The sequence below is a fragment of the Acanthopagrus latus genome, chromosome 5, assembly GCF_904848185.1.
Source record: "Acanthopagrus latus isolate v.2019 chromosome 5, fAcaLat1.1, whole genome shotgun sequence".
NCBI lineage: Eukaryota > Metazoa > Chordata > Actinopteri > Spariformes > Sparidae > Acanthopagrus > Acanthopagrus latus.
The window spans coordinates 11,773,129-11,788,776 of NC_051043.1; the positions used below are offsets into that span (position 1 = coordinate 11,773,129).

Genomic DNA, 15,648 nt, shown 5'->3' on the forward strand with positions numbered 1-15,648 from the left:
TAATAAAGTTCTTACTGGTGACAGCTGTGCTGGTGGGCCGGCAGTGGCAACTGCCATCCATCTTAGCTGGCCCCATCGTTCACCTCTGGGTGCTTGCAGAGACTGAGAAGAGGTAGTAACACCCAGCAGACGTTATGCAGCACTGCCCATTAATGAAAAGGTATCGACTGCAGCCTCGAGGCGAAGGAGACAGGCCAGCTTTTGACAGGAAGTAGAAGAAGTTTCTGAGTAAAAGTACAGTGGACACCTCCAGCAGCAACAAATTATGCCAAAGTGCTTTTGAATACACAGGCACAAAATGTTCAGCTTCAAGCCATTTTGACATGTCACAGCAAGGACAGATGCAAAATAATCAAACATAGGTTTGTTTGGGTTACAGTCACACATCCCATGTGCAGAGGCTTTGTCCTCACTGCGGCAGCCATGGTTTCGAGTCCCGGCCTGGGCGCCCTTTGCCATGTGTCACTCCCCCTCTCTCTCATCCTGTTTCCTGTCATATCTTCAGCTGTTCTGTCATTAAAGCCAATAAGAGGCCAAAATAATAATAATAATAATAATAAAATCTTTCACTATGTGTGTTATTCAAGCAAACCACATCTTGTTCAGCTTTGGTGAACTTTGACCTTAATTTGCTAACATGCTACTCTAATAGACCCTCTGCTTCTGCAGAGGTTTTAAGTGAAATCGTGGGTGTGACCAAAAATGTTTAATGATGGCTTTATTCTGTTAAGTGTCCCAGGAAGCCATGGCAGTGAGTGAGCCTGCACGATAACAGGCTCCTGGAACCAGCTCACCTAAATTGAATGCAGCCATCATTAATGTTAGGAATGCCACCTGTGCTTTTCCTGCTTTGACAATTTAAAATATCCTACACAAATGGTCTTTTTTGCACGTGTGATCGTTCCCAGAAGTCACTAGACGTATTTCCAGCTCCGCCTCTTGTCCCAGCAGCAGGCGTCGCACTAAGTAGCCGCCCACCTCTACTCATTGGAATGCAATGTGCGCCCCTGATGAATCAGCTCAAATGACGCACGTGTTCAACTGAAGCACTTAAAAGACGTGTGTAGTTCAAGTGCAGTCCTAAAAGGGAATTGCATGTAATTGTCAACTGAGGTGTAAACAGTGAACACACTTAACTTGTCAAATCAAGCGGAGCAAATGAAAGCAGTTGGCGTGTCCGCTAAAATTGCATGCGACAAAATAAGCCAAGGTTTTAAGGTGAAATGAATTTGTTGAAAGGAGCAGCAATCACACAAAATGGAACGACTGAAAGCAGTTGCAGTGTCACTTCAAGGTCAAATGATGTGACTAGAATTGTCAAGTGAAGTTTTGCATTGAAAGCTGTTAAATCAGGTATTGTAAGGTAAGTGTATGAGATGCCGATTCAGTCTGAGTGGTGAAAGCAGTTCAAATCGCTTGACGTTCAAGTGATGACAGCTGAACTGTTGGTTGGTATAAGAGAACTGAAAGTAGTTGAAATGTCACTTTGAAGAGAGGAGTGTTGCAAACAGCTTATCTGAAAACTTTGAAGTTGCGATAAGTTCATTTTGTCAAAGACGTCTCTGTATTGTGTTGCAGAGATATCTTCTAAGTTAGTTCTCCCAGCAGTCCAAAGGCTCTTGTGCTAGACAGGAAGTCAAGCTTTTATGGCTTCAAAGCACCACTGAGCCGCTTTCATAGGAGTGAAAGGGGCTCCACCTCCAACACCTTGTCCACAATTTAATGAAACGTCCTTGGTAGACACCGACACTTCCACTGTAGTCAAGCTGACTGGCAGCAAGCTAGGTAGCAAGCTAACAGTTGCTACATTCATAAATGCATAAAGTGAACACTGTTAGCAGCAGTTAGCATCTAATATGCTGCCTGTACTTTTTGGCAGTGTTGAGGAAACTATGTAGTTCAACTACATGTAGTTAGAGTCTCCCCAACACTGCTTATTGGACTGTGAATTTAACAAGTTGCCAGTTTTTACATCCTGCTTCTTTAAATGTGGTGATGAGGGCCCCTGTGTGTGACCGCTTTACACCCAAAGGCATGCTGGGAAAGGTTCCAGCTGTATAATGTTCCTGTATATGTGTAGGTGGCTTAAGGAAATTGAGGGATGTTGTGTTTGTAGAGGGACTATATTGTTTTGATGAAGACATTTTAATCAGAAGAGAAAGATCATCACTGACTTTTTTTTTTTTTTTCTAAAAACGCAATAAACAAACTCTCTTTGTATTCATGACTGAATAAACTGAATAAACAAACCAATCTTAAAGGATAACACAATTTCATACTGTTTTATTTTGTTTATAGGTGGCGGACCCTGCCACCTTTCTAGCTTCAAACAGTGTCCTGGGGGCCTTATCATCCTCTGAGAGCAGCTTGTTTATTCAGTTATGGAAAAAATAATTATTTCTAAGTTTCAATCATGACCTCATTAATATTGTAAATACAAAAAAATGTGAGTTTCAACTTCTTCTCCAAAACTACACAGTGCCCCTTTAAGGTTCAAAAGTAACAGGCAGCTGCAGCTTTGAACATTCAAGTATGGGGGAAACTGTCGCATCATGAATAAACACAGGCTTTCATCCAGTTTCATCACTCTTCGCAACCTTTTCAACTGAGCAATGTGTTATTGCCGGTGATATCCTTACAACACTTTGCATGCAAATAAATTCTACTCCTACATACTTTAACACTTCACATTTATTATTTTGTACAAAAACACCCTCAAAACTTGAATATTTTGTTGTTTAATTTCTGTGTTTTTCCTCACAGAATTACATACATAGTAGCAGTGGAGGACATTTATTTTTTTGTATTTCCACTTACAAATGTCAAGCCTATTTTGTGACATGAAAGACGCAGAGATAGAGTGTGTTTGGTTAATAAATGTCTTTATTTGGTTTTGAGAGGAATATCACTGCATGAGATAGCAGCACATACAGTCACAGTTGTATAGCAGAGGTCTGGAAAATGTCAGCACTCCTCAGCCTCCCCAAAAACACGTGGTTTGCAGGTGAAAATATGTATTTATTTTAACTTTCAGACATGGTTAAGGCAAGTTTCTTAATAGAACACACAACAAGCAAAAAATCTATCCCATCCAGCAGATATTCAAGCTCCGAGAGTCAGGCCATGCATTCATGCCCGTTGGTTGATTCATTTGTCACAAAGGGAAAAAAAACCCAGGGGGGATGTAGTGATGGACCAACAGTAAAATGAAACCGTTCAGGGCAAAGTGATAGAAGGGGTGATGGTGAAATAGCCCTTATATGCGTCTCCGTACCATATAGCCATGACCCCTATGGCATCTGCCCCACCTGCCACTTCCAGTCTGAGCTGAGGGCTGTCAGTGTCATCACCAGCTGCCTGACATCGGCAGCCACGCTCACCTTCACTTTGTTTCCTTTATCCGGCAAAATCAAACAAAAGCTCTACTACATCTGTGTGAGGGGCAACAAAAGAGGCTGGTCTACTCTTGAGATGAACAGAAATAGATGAGGAGTTAGACTCGCAGATAAATACTGAGCTCTGACTGGCGGCTGATAAATTGACAAATGAATCAACCGAGGGGGGGATAATTCATATTCCCAAAAATATTATATATAGCGGCAATTTTTAAACTCTACATTTTTCATTCCCATAGATGCACTTCCCCTCGGAGAAGCTGCAGCACTCCTCCTCCTCCCCAGCAACTGAAAAAACCTCCCACCCTCCCGACACATTCGTATATATACAGTGTTTTTTTTCCGAGTTGCCATTATTGCCGTGCTGTGACGCTGCAGTGACTTGAATGGAGGATGGGGGAAGGGGCTCGGGTGGTTTGTGTGGTACATTTCATTTTGTCATGGTGGGATGAGACACGTGATGGAACATGGGTGGAAGAAAAGAGGGGAGTGGAAAGCGTTCACCTGCCGTGGGAAATGTTGGGCTTGACTCACAGTTAAGTTAATCGTTCCTCATTCAGGAATGAGCTGGTAGAGCTTCGGCCTACGGTGAAATCCTCAACCTACAGTACTCCCCAACTTTTAATATGTAAAAATCAAATAGCACCGTAAAAGTTGGCCTCGCTGATACTCGTGCGCCAAGATCTGTGCATTTATCCTAAAGACTTGTGTGCTGCTGACAGTGTTGTTACTTTCAAGGTTTTGATTTGCTCGTACTGTGGAAATTGATCGTTGATGGCACATTTACTGCTGCTCATATGAGGAAAAATCACCCCCGATTTTAAACTTAGGAAACGTTGTGACATCATGCTAGCTTTCAGTACATCTATTCCCATCTAGAGCTCCTTTCTTCGTCTAGTAGTTAGTACTAATCACGTTTGGCTACAGAGCAAACACAGAGTGAAGAACACAGGAGGTATGAGGCATCTGGAGTGTGCAGAGTCGTGTGTGTTCATGTGTGACAGAGATGACATGAACAGGGACCAGATCCATAGTGATTGGTGTGATGAGGAATGTGTTACTGATAATGATGAAGATGGCGACACGAACAGTTTAACTCTTGTTGGTCTTGCCGGTGGGGCTCTCCTTCTTCTTCTCCTTCTCCTCCTTCTCCTTGGGCTTCTCCTCCTCCTCTTCCTCCTCTTCTCCCTCTCCCTCTCCCTCTCCCTCGCCCTCGCCCTCCTCCTGGTCGTCTCCCTCCTCTCCCTCCTCTCCCTCGTCTCCCTCCTCCTCGTTCTCCTCTCCCTCCTCCTCCTCCTCCTCTTCCTCTCCCTCCTCTTCCTCTTCCTCGGGCTTGGCTTCGGACTTCCTGTAGGCGCCGAGGGAGTAGGTGCGGGAGGACATGTAGGAGAAACCGGGGTAGCCGGACTGGAGCATGGCGCCGCCGACGGAGCTGAGGCGGCACTCCTCACCTTCCAGCAGCTTCCTGCACAGACGGAGAGAGAGACGGACGGAAGACAAAAGATGACATCGCCTCCAGTCTGGTTCTTTCACTATAATTATCTCCGTGTGTCTCCTGAGGGATCTAATGTCACTGGATCAGTTTCAGTGGCAACACGTCTGCTGTCTGTTTTGGTAGTTGCTAAGATTGATTACTGTAAGGTTTCATATTATTTATATCACTTCCATTTGTCTATCTGGTTACAGTAGTGAAGCTCAAAGTAAAGGTGAATTTTTACAAGACATTATCAAAGTAATATACGCTGAAAACTTGCACTTGAAATTCTTATCTCTGAAATTTAATCTTTAAACTTCTGATCGATCAACCAAAGCAAAAAAAAAGTTTCAGGCTCGACCGCCCTGCCTTGTTGAACATATTGAGTGGATTTTAAAAAGGATTCCTTCAGCCAAATTATTGGAATTTTGTCATGCGTTGTAGCCACTGAACTTCAAAAACATACAGGGAAAATCCAAAAATAACAATTATTTTGTTATAATTATGCTCAAAGCTCTCTTTCACACATGGATAAAGGCATACAAAAGATTCTCTAATGTGTCAGACATTAATTTTCCAGGAAAAGTGTAATTGCCACATTAGAATCTTTAAACTACCACCTACCTACTCTGTCTTCTTCCATACAGAGTATATCAGGATGTCTCCTGCTTAACAGTTTATGTGCACTGGAGACTTTCCACATCAAACTCATAGGCCTGCCTCTTAAAATCAGCTTTTCAATTAGCACTTTTCACTTTCAGAGAGATTAGCGTTGAACCAGCCTTCTACTGCCGAGCTCTGCACATACATCATTCTGCACAGTGAAACTCAAACATTCAGTCCATAGGAACAAAGAAGAAAAGCACAGTTTTGACTGAAGTGGGGCTTTAAAACTCCACACTATAAAAGCTAACACTTCACGTCGCCCACCTGTAGGCAGCGATCTCAATATCGAGCGCCATCTTGACGTTCAGCAGGTCCTGGTATTCACGCAGGTGACGGGACATTTCTCCTTTGGTGCTGCGCAGGGCACCCTCCAGCTGCTGAATCGTATCCTACACACACGCAAACACACACACACACACACACACACACACACACACACACACACACACACATATATTTGTATCATGAAATACCAATAACTGTGTCAGAAAATGTGCTGACAAACATCTAATTACAGATTTTCGTTTGTGTCTCATCACACCGATCGAGGAGTGCGCTCAGTTTTTAATTTCAATGTGTTTCATTAAAAACACCAACATCCAAGGTCGTGTCCTTCATCAGTGTCCACCATGTAGATTTAAGTTGATGTTTTGATATCTCTGGCAGAATTCAAGACTATTGTAAATTCTGTGGTAAAAAAAACCCATTATTAATTGCCTCTACAAGGGCCTGCTTTTAGCCTTTTCAAACAAATAGCTTGTAGAATTTTAAATAAATAACTTACTTGCATCTCTCCAATTTCATTGCTATGGTGATCCTCCATCTCGGCAATCTGCCTCTCCAGAGCCTCGTTGTGGCCCCTGAGGGCCTCGATCTCCAGGGTGCGGGCCTGCACCTGCCTGCGGTACTCGCTCAGCTCCTCCTTTGAGTGCTTGATGGCGTCCTGGTTGCGGGTGGCAGCGTCGGTCACGCTGGCAAACTTGGAGCGGTACCAGTCCTCGGCCTGGGCCTGGTTCCTGGCCGACAGGTTCTCATACTGAGCTCGGATGTCCTTCAGGGCGGCAGTCAGGTCCGGTTTGCTCAGGTCCATCTCCACAGACACCTGAATGAAGGAGAGGAAATCATGAAAGTTTTGGGACCATTCATCCTCAAATGTTCAGGGATCTGTTTAAATGCTTCTTGGTACTTTTTTGCTTAGGTGTACTGCTTGATTGTTTGAGTTATTTAAGATGATTTGTACCCTTAAAACCGTGAAATTTTGATTATGGAACAATCAAAAGAAAAAGTGGCTTGAGTGAATGGCAGAAAAAGCAGGCTGGTGACCAGGAAGTGACCCGTTTGACTCCGAGCTTCTCTGGCCTCTGAGCTGCTTTCAGCCATTGACGACAAGAGGCTTTTTAAAACCACACTAGACTACCTGTAGCTAATGAACAGACCAGCATGACAAACACAAGGAGTGTTTCTTTATGTATTTCAAGCCGTGCAGACTAAACTTCAAATCTAACTGTAAAAAAAATCACGTATAAGCAGCCAGCCGGTGAAGTTTTCTTCTTCTGTGGCTGTGTTCGATGCAGACCCTGCTCTGTACTGCACTTGGACTGCATGCATGCCTCCGGGTGACATATACATATATGTATAAGGTGAGCAGGGCGTTGATGAGCTGAGTTGCAGTCCTGTAAGGTGGACCGCTGCAGGACTGATGAATCGACTGCTGACTCAGGCGTCCCTGCTGGAGAAAGCTGTGCTGTCAATAGCTTACATGGCAATAATATTCCCTGCAGGAGGAGAGGAGGGACCCCTGGGAAATTTACCCGGCAACCATCACTTGACTGCTCAATACTATGGCACGTTAAATGAATTGATTTCCTGCTGAAAGTTGCTGCTGCCCTTCACTTCAGTGTCTTCGCTTGTGTCCTCTGCTCTATCTGCAACACGGTGAGCTCCATTACTGTCCCACAGATAACAGCTCGGCTCAACACTTCGTCAGGGAGCTGCAGAGAACAAGTCTCCTCAAAACTTTTGTGTGAAGCATCTGATTGTGTTTTCACTGCTGTGCTGTTATTCATTGTGGAATGAACATGAAAACAATTGCACCTCACATGCTTGCTTCTGCCCGCTGCCCCTCGGGATGACCACACCCCTGGATTATGCGCTATTTCTCCGCATTTTCTACCCCCCCTCCCCCCTTTTCCTCACCTCCTTGAGTGAAAACCTCACAGTTATCCCCAAAACAGTAGCCTAACCTCAGTCTTTCACCTCATTATAAACCTATCATTATAATTAAGTATATTTATATTCAAAGAGACGCCTCTGCGACAAAAAACTCAAATCAATCCAAACTGCAAATGCAGTTTGAAGCCACACCTTGCACAAAATGGCATCGATCACAAGCAAAAGAAAACCAACGCTCTTTTTAGATTAAACATCTTTAAAGTTTTGCTGGGGGGCTGCAGGGAGCCTCAAGCCCCCTGATGTATGAGGCGATGAGGAGTAGGAGGCGGAGGAGGAGGAGGGAGAGCCTGGTGCTGAAACGGAACTGCAGTGCCATCAATTATCCAGTGCGCAGTGTTCAAATGGAGGAGGATAGAGGAGCATGTCGCGCTTACAGAGAAGGGATCAAGACTACTATTAGACTTCATATAATACTTTCTAACCCGGTCATATCAGGTTATATAAACATCTGTAGTGGACCTGCGTTTTTGACTCATCAGTGTATTGCAGTGGTTGAGGCATTATTCTGAGGAGATAAGGCTCCAAGAATCAGCAACTTCCTTTAAAATCACTTCTTAAAACCCACTTTTACCACCGTTTAAAACTGATTTGTCAACTTTCCATCTTTTCATTCCTTTTACTGCTCTTTGTTTATTCATCATCCTCTGTTCTTTTTCTACTGATTGTAATTGTTTTATCTGCTCTTAATTAGAAGGATGTGATGTCGTTTACTGATTTTATTCTTTGATTTTTCATCACTCTCTCTTTCTTTTCCTTTGACTTTGTCTGTTTTACGGCTTTTATTAGTAATGACTCACATTGCCCTCAACAGTCAACTTACCTTTGGCTTGACTGTTGTGTTCATTCCTGACTTTCCTGCTTTTGCTCGCTGAGTCAAAGCATTTTGTAATGTCTGTAAAGGTTCTACACAAATAAAGTTTATGCATAATTATCTCTCATGTATTGCCTTCACACAAGGCGTTTGGAACAAATCAATACAAATTGTGTCTTGTGAGTTTATGATGGGAGGCATAATGAGAGTGTTGTGGTCTGGTGGAGCATGGAGGGGCACAGGGAGAAGATCAAGTTTGAGAAGGTCACAGTAAAGTCGGAGCAGGTCATAGCAGAAAGGCGCAAAGTGTTGAGGGATGTTAGAGTTTTGATGAGTTAATGATCGTGAATCTGAGTCCGAGGTGGTGTGTGTGTGTGTGTGTGTGTGTGTGTGTGTGTGTGTGTGTGTGTGTGTGTGTGTGTGTGTGTGTGTGTGTGTACCTGTGTGGCCTGCAGAGACGCCTGCAGCTCCTGCAGCTCCTCCTCATGAACTTTCCTGAGGAAGGCGATCTCGTCCAGCAGCGCCTCCACCTTCTTCTCCAGCTCCAGGCGCGACAGGGTGGCGTCGTCCACGTCCTTCCGGTAGCCCTTCAGGGTGTTCTCCGCCTCCTCTCGCAGCCGGGTCTCCTCGTCGAGCTTCTCCCGCACGCGCTCCAGCGTCTCGTTCATCTGCACGCAGTCCACGTGCATCTGGCTCTTCTCGTGCGTCAGCTCCTCCACGCGCGCCCGCAGCTCGCGGATCTCCTGCTCGTACAGCTCGTGGAGGCGCGACGGCTCGTTGTTGCGCTGCCGCAGCATTGTCACCTCCGCCTCCAGGACTTTGTTCTGCTGCTCCAGGTTGTGAACTTTCTCGATGAAGGACACGAAGCGGTCGTTGAGGCCCTGCAGCTGCTCCTTCTCGTTGGTGCGGATGATCTTGAGCTCGTTGGTGACCGCGGTGGACTGGGTCAGGTCCATCGCGGAGTCCGGCATGGAGGAGAAGACGCGGCCGGGCGCCGCCGACCTGCGGTAGGTGGAGGAGGAGGACATCACGGAGGGGGACCCATAGGTGCGGTGGCTGCTGCGGTACCCAGCAGAGTGCAGGCGGGACGGGCTGCTGCTGCTGCCCAGACCCACGCGGCCGGACCGGGGCGCATCTCCGAAGATCTTCCGATAGGAGCTGCTGCTGTAAATGTCGCTGGAGTAACTCATGGTTGGTTTGCTGTGGTGGTGACCGGTGCCACTGCTCTGCACTGGAGAGAGAGAGAGACACAGAGAGAGAGAGGGAGAGAGTGCGTGGAGTTTCGGAGTGTGTGAGGGTGAGAGTGTGTGTGTGTGTGAGAGAGAGAGAGAGTGAGATGCGAGTGATGTCTGGCCAGGACAGGTGCTTTTATAGTGAAGGCGCCGGCGCATCATTTGACGCAGGGACAACAGACGATGAGGGGAAACCTGCAAGCTTTTGCAGAACGCCTCCACCCTCAGGGGAGACACGAATTCACTCATGCGGCTCCTCTTTGCTGCCTCGCAAGCCCAGGCATCAACACAGCGGCTCTACATGGCGATCACGTTTTGTATGGGGGCTTTAATGTCGCAACTGTTTGACCTCAGAGCCTATGCAGGTACAAGTTTGGAAAAGTCACGTTCTCCTCTCAAGGTATAATCACACCGTAACACAATCACGTGTAATCTCATTCCCCAGTACATCTATGATCCCCCACCTGACTGTCTCGTGTTACCCCGGCCCACACTGTCCACTGTCACTGCAGTTTTTCCTCTCTCTGCTGTCCCAGCAGATTGGCAGCAGGGATCGATGTGTGGAGCTGTGCGCCACAGTGTGTTTTGGTGCTGCAGTCTGCACTCAGCCACCCCATCCCTCCCCACCACCACCCACCGCCGACCTCCGCAATATCAGAATACGGGATGAGACTCATTATAGTGGCCTGATTCTTGCACTGCCACACGATCGCGGCCCCTCATGCGCAGCCCTGGAAACACACGACAGATCAAACACTGCAGTCCTCGTCATGAGAGTAATAAGAGTCAGTATATCTGCATAAACTTTATGTAACTTTTATCACCTCATAGTAAACACTGCTGCCTAAATGTGTGCGTAAGTCTGATAACCAAAGGTGGACAGAAGTTGATCCTATAGATGCATTCGCTTTGTCCGTAGCCGTGCAGTCTTGTGGGGGGCCTTGTGTGGGATTCAGATGCTGCGCAGAGCTGTCGCTGGCCTTGGTCCTGTTCCAGGCTGGAGGCAGGAGAGGGACCACGCCCCTGAAAAGGGAGAGAGAGAGAGAGAGAGAGAGAGAGAGAGAGAGAGAGAGAGAGAGAGAGAGAGAGAGCAGCATGCACCCATCCACAGGACTGCAGCCTCGCCACCTCCAAACACATCCTCTGCCCCCCTTCACATCGGCAGCCTGGCAAACAGCCCAAAAAGTTGAAACGTGCAGCCACTGCCAAGTCACCCTCAATCACCCCCTCTCTCTGATTACTACTACTTTTACAGTGTGAGAGAAGAAATGGCTCAGTCAAAGGTGCCTTCATGTCTTTTTAGTTGGAAGTGGGAAAATGTTTTTTTTTTATTTTTCCCTGTTCTTCTCTCTTTATTTTGTCTTAAACCATCTGTTATTAGAAGCAAGTATTTGCTCAGCCATAACATATCCAAGAGTAAAAATCACTAAATTAGAACTTTGCATTTGATTTCTCCAGTGCTTTCAACACCATACAGCCTTGTGTTTCTGAGGGACAAGCTGGAGCACTCGGGGGTTGACCACCACAATTCATCCTGGATCCTGGAATACCTCAGAACCGACCTCAGTATGTGAGGCCATGAGACTGTGAGCCCCACATTGACACAACTGCTGACAGGAAGAGGCTTGAAAAACTGATCAAGAAGGCCAGCTCTGTCTTGGGGTTCTTCGTCGACTCAGTGCAGGCAGTGGGAGAATGGAGGACGATCGCTGAGCTATCATTCCTGATGGGGAATGACTCCCACCCTACGCAGGACACTCAGAGCACTGGGGAGCTCCTTCAGCGACAGGCTGCTTCACCCAAAGTGTGTGAGGGAGCGATATCGCAGCTCCTTCCTTCCTGCTGCTCTCTGACCATACAACCAGCACTGCTCCCAGTAGATCCCCCGACACACACACCAGATCAACTTCAAACTGTGCAATCTCAGTTTTTTTATATTTATAATTTATCTTCTTTATATTTTTTCTCCTGCTCTTTTACTTATATTCATTAACATATATTTTTGACTCATTTATTACCACTCTTTAAATTGATGCTTAATTTTTGATGTCCCCTTTGTTGCTGTAATATGGCAAATGTCTTGTTTGTGGGACTAATAAAGGATTATCTAATCCTATTTTATTTTAGGTAGATAATCTATTGACTTTTACTTACACAAGTGAACCACTACGGGGTGCTAAAGCATCAGCAGTGCTCACATGTCCAGCAGACCTCAGCTGATGCTGAGCACGTGTAAACAACAATCACATCCCCCTCTATAATTACAGTGTTACCTTCATGTTATAATTGACCATACTGAGATCAGTGCCTTCACTTGTGTCAAGCTGATCATTTGAATCAGGTGTCTTGGAGCGGGGTAACATCTAAAACATGCAGGACAGGGCGACCCCAGGACCAGGGCGATGCTACTGTACGTAGTGACAAGTCGGTATCATCCCTAGCTCCAAATATGGTCATGCCTGGCTCCAAAAAACAAGATGGCTATGGCTATAATGTCAGTCTCAGGACATTGAAACGTTGGTTGACAGTTGGACGCTATGCTCATGAGGTCAGGTGGTAGTGACTGGCACACCTTAAAGTACACAATTCTTCATCATCTATTTTACTCTCTCATAATGTGCAAAATGAACATCATGCTGTGTTGTGGAAGACTTGAAACAAGTGACCAAAACTTCATTTGTGGTAATAAATGAAGTGAGAAGCAGGGTCATTTTCTCATGAGCCTACACACAATCAGAAAGGACTTTTTGAAGTTAGTACAATGCAGGCTTGTTGTGTGTGTGTGTTTGTGTGTGTCTCAGAGAGAGAGAGAGCCTGCAGTGCTTTGCCTTGGCCGGCCAGCCATTTTGACTGCTTTTGGTAACAAAGCTCCTACTTAAGTGGGAGGGCGCCGGTGACTCAGCAGGAATGAACAGGTAGCCAGACATGACTGATTTCTATCATTGTGTGCTGCTCAGCCACCCTGTCCTCCCGTATAGCTGCAAACTACCACCTGTGTTTATTCTGCTGAAAGCAGTCAGTAAAGTGATACAAGCCATTAAAATCCATTTCACTCAGTCGACCAGTGCATCACCTCAGCTGTAATATAAAACTGCATTGTTCGCTGCAGTATGATAAAGTGACTCTCGGTTCAGCGTACAGGGGGGCAGCGTGCCGTGTTTTTGCATCTATAAACAACTACCACTTTAATACCGAGGCAGCGGTGTAATGACTGTAAACAAACAAGACCACAGTTGGCAGCATTGAGCAGTCCTTAAATCACCTTTTGCATGCAGATAGTGGCACTGGTCAGACACCACACGAAATATCCCATGGTGTTATACAACAAACAGCAGGATGAGGGCGCCGGTCAGCCGAGCAGAAACAGAGAGCAAGCTTTCAGGGTTTGTGGCAAAAAGACTGAGAGATGCAGGGTAACAGAGCTTGCTGGACAGCAGACATTTTGATATGACTTTGTCAGAAAATCACAAGCTAATAATGTTAGCTGTGTTCCATTTATATCAGTCAGATTCATGGCCAGTAAAGTATAATGACACTGTTTCACCAGAAACAAGAGCAAACATTGCAGTTATTTATTACACCTGCGAAAAGTAGCCAGTATCATATCATATCCATTTTCCAAAGTGTTTTATGTGTCCACCACTATAAGATGCAATGCACTACTATATGAGGCAATAGATTAAAGCTGTTCTGCTTTAATGTGGTTTATGTCTCTATTTACACTTTACCAGGGACTGCAAACTGGCACATATACAGGAATCTTATTAAAGGGGCTCTATGTAGTTTTAAATTCAAACTCAGAATTGCAATGTTTACAACCACTTAACTTACACTTAACATAACCAAGGATAAAGACTGGGGAAAACAGAAAGTCTGACTTTATCCCAATGTCACAAAAATGTTTCCACCAGTTTCTCTCTAATAACACTTTTGTCTAGTTTTCAATCAGTCCAAAAACCTCAATGTTCACGTGCCAATTTGAGGGGTTATGTGTGTAACTTTCTCGATTCTTGTCGACGTTGCGAGGCAAACACTGGACGACCATGGTCGTCATTGCTCCGAGCTAGGAGACGCTCCAGCGCATAACCCAAAATATGCAATAATGCATGTTTAATGCAAGACTTTCAAGCACTATAAATAGCATCTGTTCGCAGGGAGTCAGAGACATTCACAGTCCTCTCAATCTTCATGCTGTTACACCATGTGCTGCAGGAAAGAATACTGTTTATTCCCCCCTTTCCTTCTGCCTCTCCTGGTAGGACTCTGACATAGTGATCCTCCCTCCACCAGCCTGCGACTGCTAACATTTCTCCCTCCGCTGTCCAGACCGCTGCTGCTGTTGCCAACACAGCCACACTATCCCCACTTCATCTGATAGACTTGTAAACACTTTTCCACAGGGCAGCTAGTACACTCCGGCTGTTCAGCTACAGCATAACAACCAGAATTGATCTCAGGTTGGTTCAAAACTGTGACTGAGAGTCACTGAATAGTAGATATGGCTCTATCAATGTGCTCCACCTCTCCTCATTGATTACATATTTACTGCCTTTGGTACATTGCAAGGGAAACAATGAAAAAAAAAAGACAGTGGCCATCTTGAGTGACTGCTGATAGAATGAAGATATAACTTGCCCTTATGTTCTTATGGTTATTGTGGCATTATCTTCTCGACATGCACTGTGTAACTCAGAAATTCCCGGCTCTCCGTGGAAGCCCCGACACCGCTCCAGCTCCTTTGAAACTCTTCTCCCTTTGGTGCTTTGATATGCCAGGTGTTACTCACCGACACTAAGCGAGGCTCTCTGTGAAGAGCTTTACTACGTGTCACGTACAGGCCACTCAGCTCCCTCGCCTTTGTTCTATCTTGGATGCACTGATCTTGTCTGATGTGCACCTCACGAAGACGATCTCCCTCCATCTGTTTGCATACACGCACACACACACACACACACACACACACACACACACATGCAAAGTAGCACATGTATGCATACACTCAAAAGTCTATCTCTTGATCAGAGCTGTCAGTGGTGATGGAGGGTGATCGGGGGGGGGGGTGGCTGCTGTCACTCAGCCGCGTCCTGCACTGACAAATTATCACACAAGGAACCGACCGTCTGCCTGCAGGATTTCAATTCATGTGATGAAATCCAGTGATGATTACATCAATGCATTCACACTGGATGGAAGTTGCCTTTACTTGATTAAAGGTGCAATGTGTATGTATGAATTCACACTCCAAACAAATAGGGGGCTGCATATCTGCAGAGTAACCACTAACTGCTGCTAACTGTGACTGCTGTTAGCTGATTACCTCCGAGCCCCCAGGAAACAGCTATGCTTTAAAGCTTTGTAGTGGCCAAACTATGTAATTATGTAATCTCCTGATGGTCTATAGGGCCCCAAAAGAATTTACCCCGTAAACTTACATTGTGAAGGTCCAATAATTGATTGAATCATTTTATTTCTATTCAGATTAGCTGGATGCTAAACCAGGTCATCAGCCATTTCAGATTCATGCACCACTGAGCAGCTTATATAGCAATGACCAGGGCTACAACTCCAACACTGTGTTCAGATTTTACTGTAACGTCCGTGATTAGCTCAGTTAGCGATGCTAGTCAGTGTATTATCTGCAGTGGATGACCGTCAGCTCTCCGCTGGTCTGGAGAAGCAGGGCCAGCAGCTAGCAGGGCTTTGTGCTAGTATAGTATACATGTATGTAGATCTGTGAAGTTACAAGTGACAGGGACACCATTTACCACATGATGAGACAATGTACCATCAAAATGATTTTTAAACTAGGAAAAAATGACATAATGTTGCTTTAACATG

At 45.4% G+C, this 15,648-nt stretch overlaps 1 protein-coding gene across 1 annotated transcript; it reads right to left on the reverse strand.

Annotated features, from left to right (window-relative positions):
* Positions 1-2,871: 2,871 nt before the first annotated feature.
* On the reverse strand, positions 2,872-10,451 carry zgc:65851 (uncharacterized protein LOC321113 homolog). Its single transcript, XM_037099573.1, has 4 exons — positions 9,019-10,451; positions 6,320-6,637; positions 5,800-5,924; positions 2,872-4,860 (listed from the first exon to the last, which is right to left on the reverse strand). The coding sequence occupies exons 1-4, from the start codon at positions 10,057-10,059 to the stop codon at positions 4,488-4,490; spliced, it is 1,857 nt and encodes a 618-aa protein (XP_036955468.1). The 5' UTR covers positions 10,060-10,451; the 3' UTR covers positions 2,872-4,487.
* Between the last annotated feature and the right edge of the window lie 5,197 nt (positions 10,452-15,648).

Bases quoted from the DNA above. Each gene is read 5' to 3' on its own strand.
- zgc:65851 (XM_037099573.1), bottom strand. From the start codon at position 10,059: ATGAGTGAATTCGTGTCTCCCCTGAGGGTGGAGGCGTTCTGCAAAAGC. The intron at 6,638-9,018 runs GTACACACACAC...TCCTTCATTCAG, and splicing joins CGTCTCTGCAGGCCACACAG to GTGTCTGTGGAGATGGACCT. The intron at 4,861-5,799 runs GTGGGCGACGTG...CCGTCTGTGCAG, and splicing joins ATTGAGATCGCTGCCTACAG to GAAGCTGCTGGAAGGTGAGG.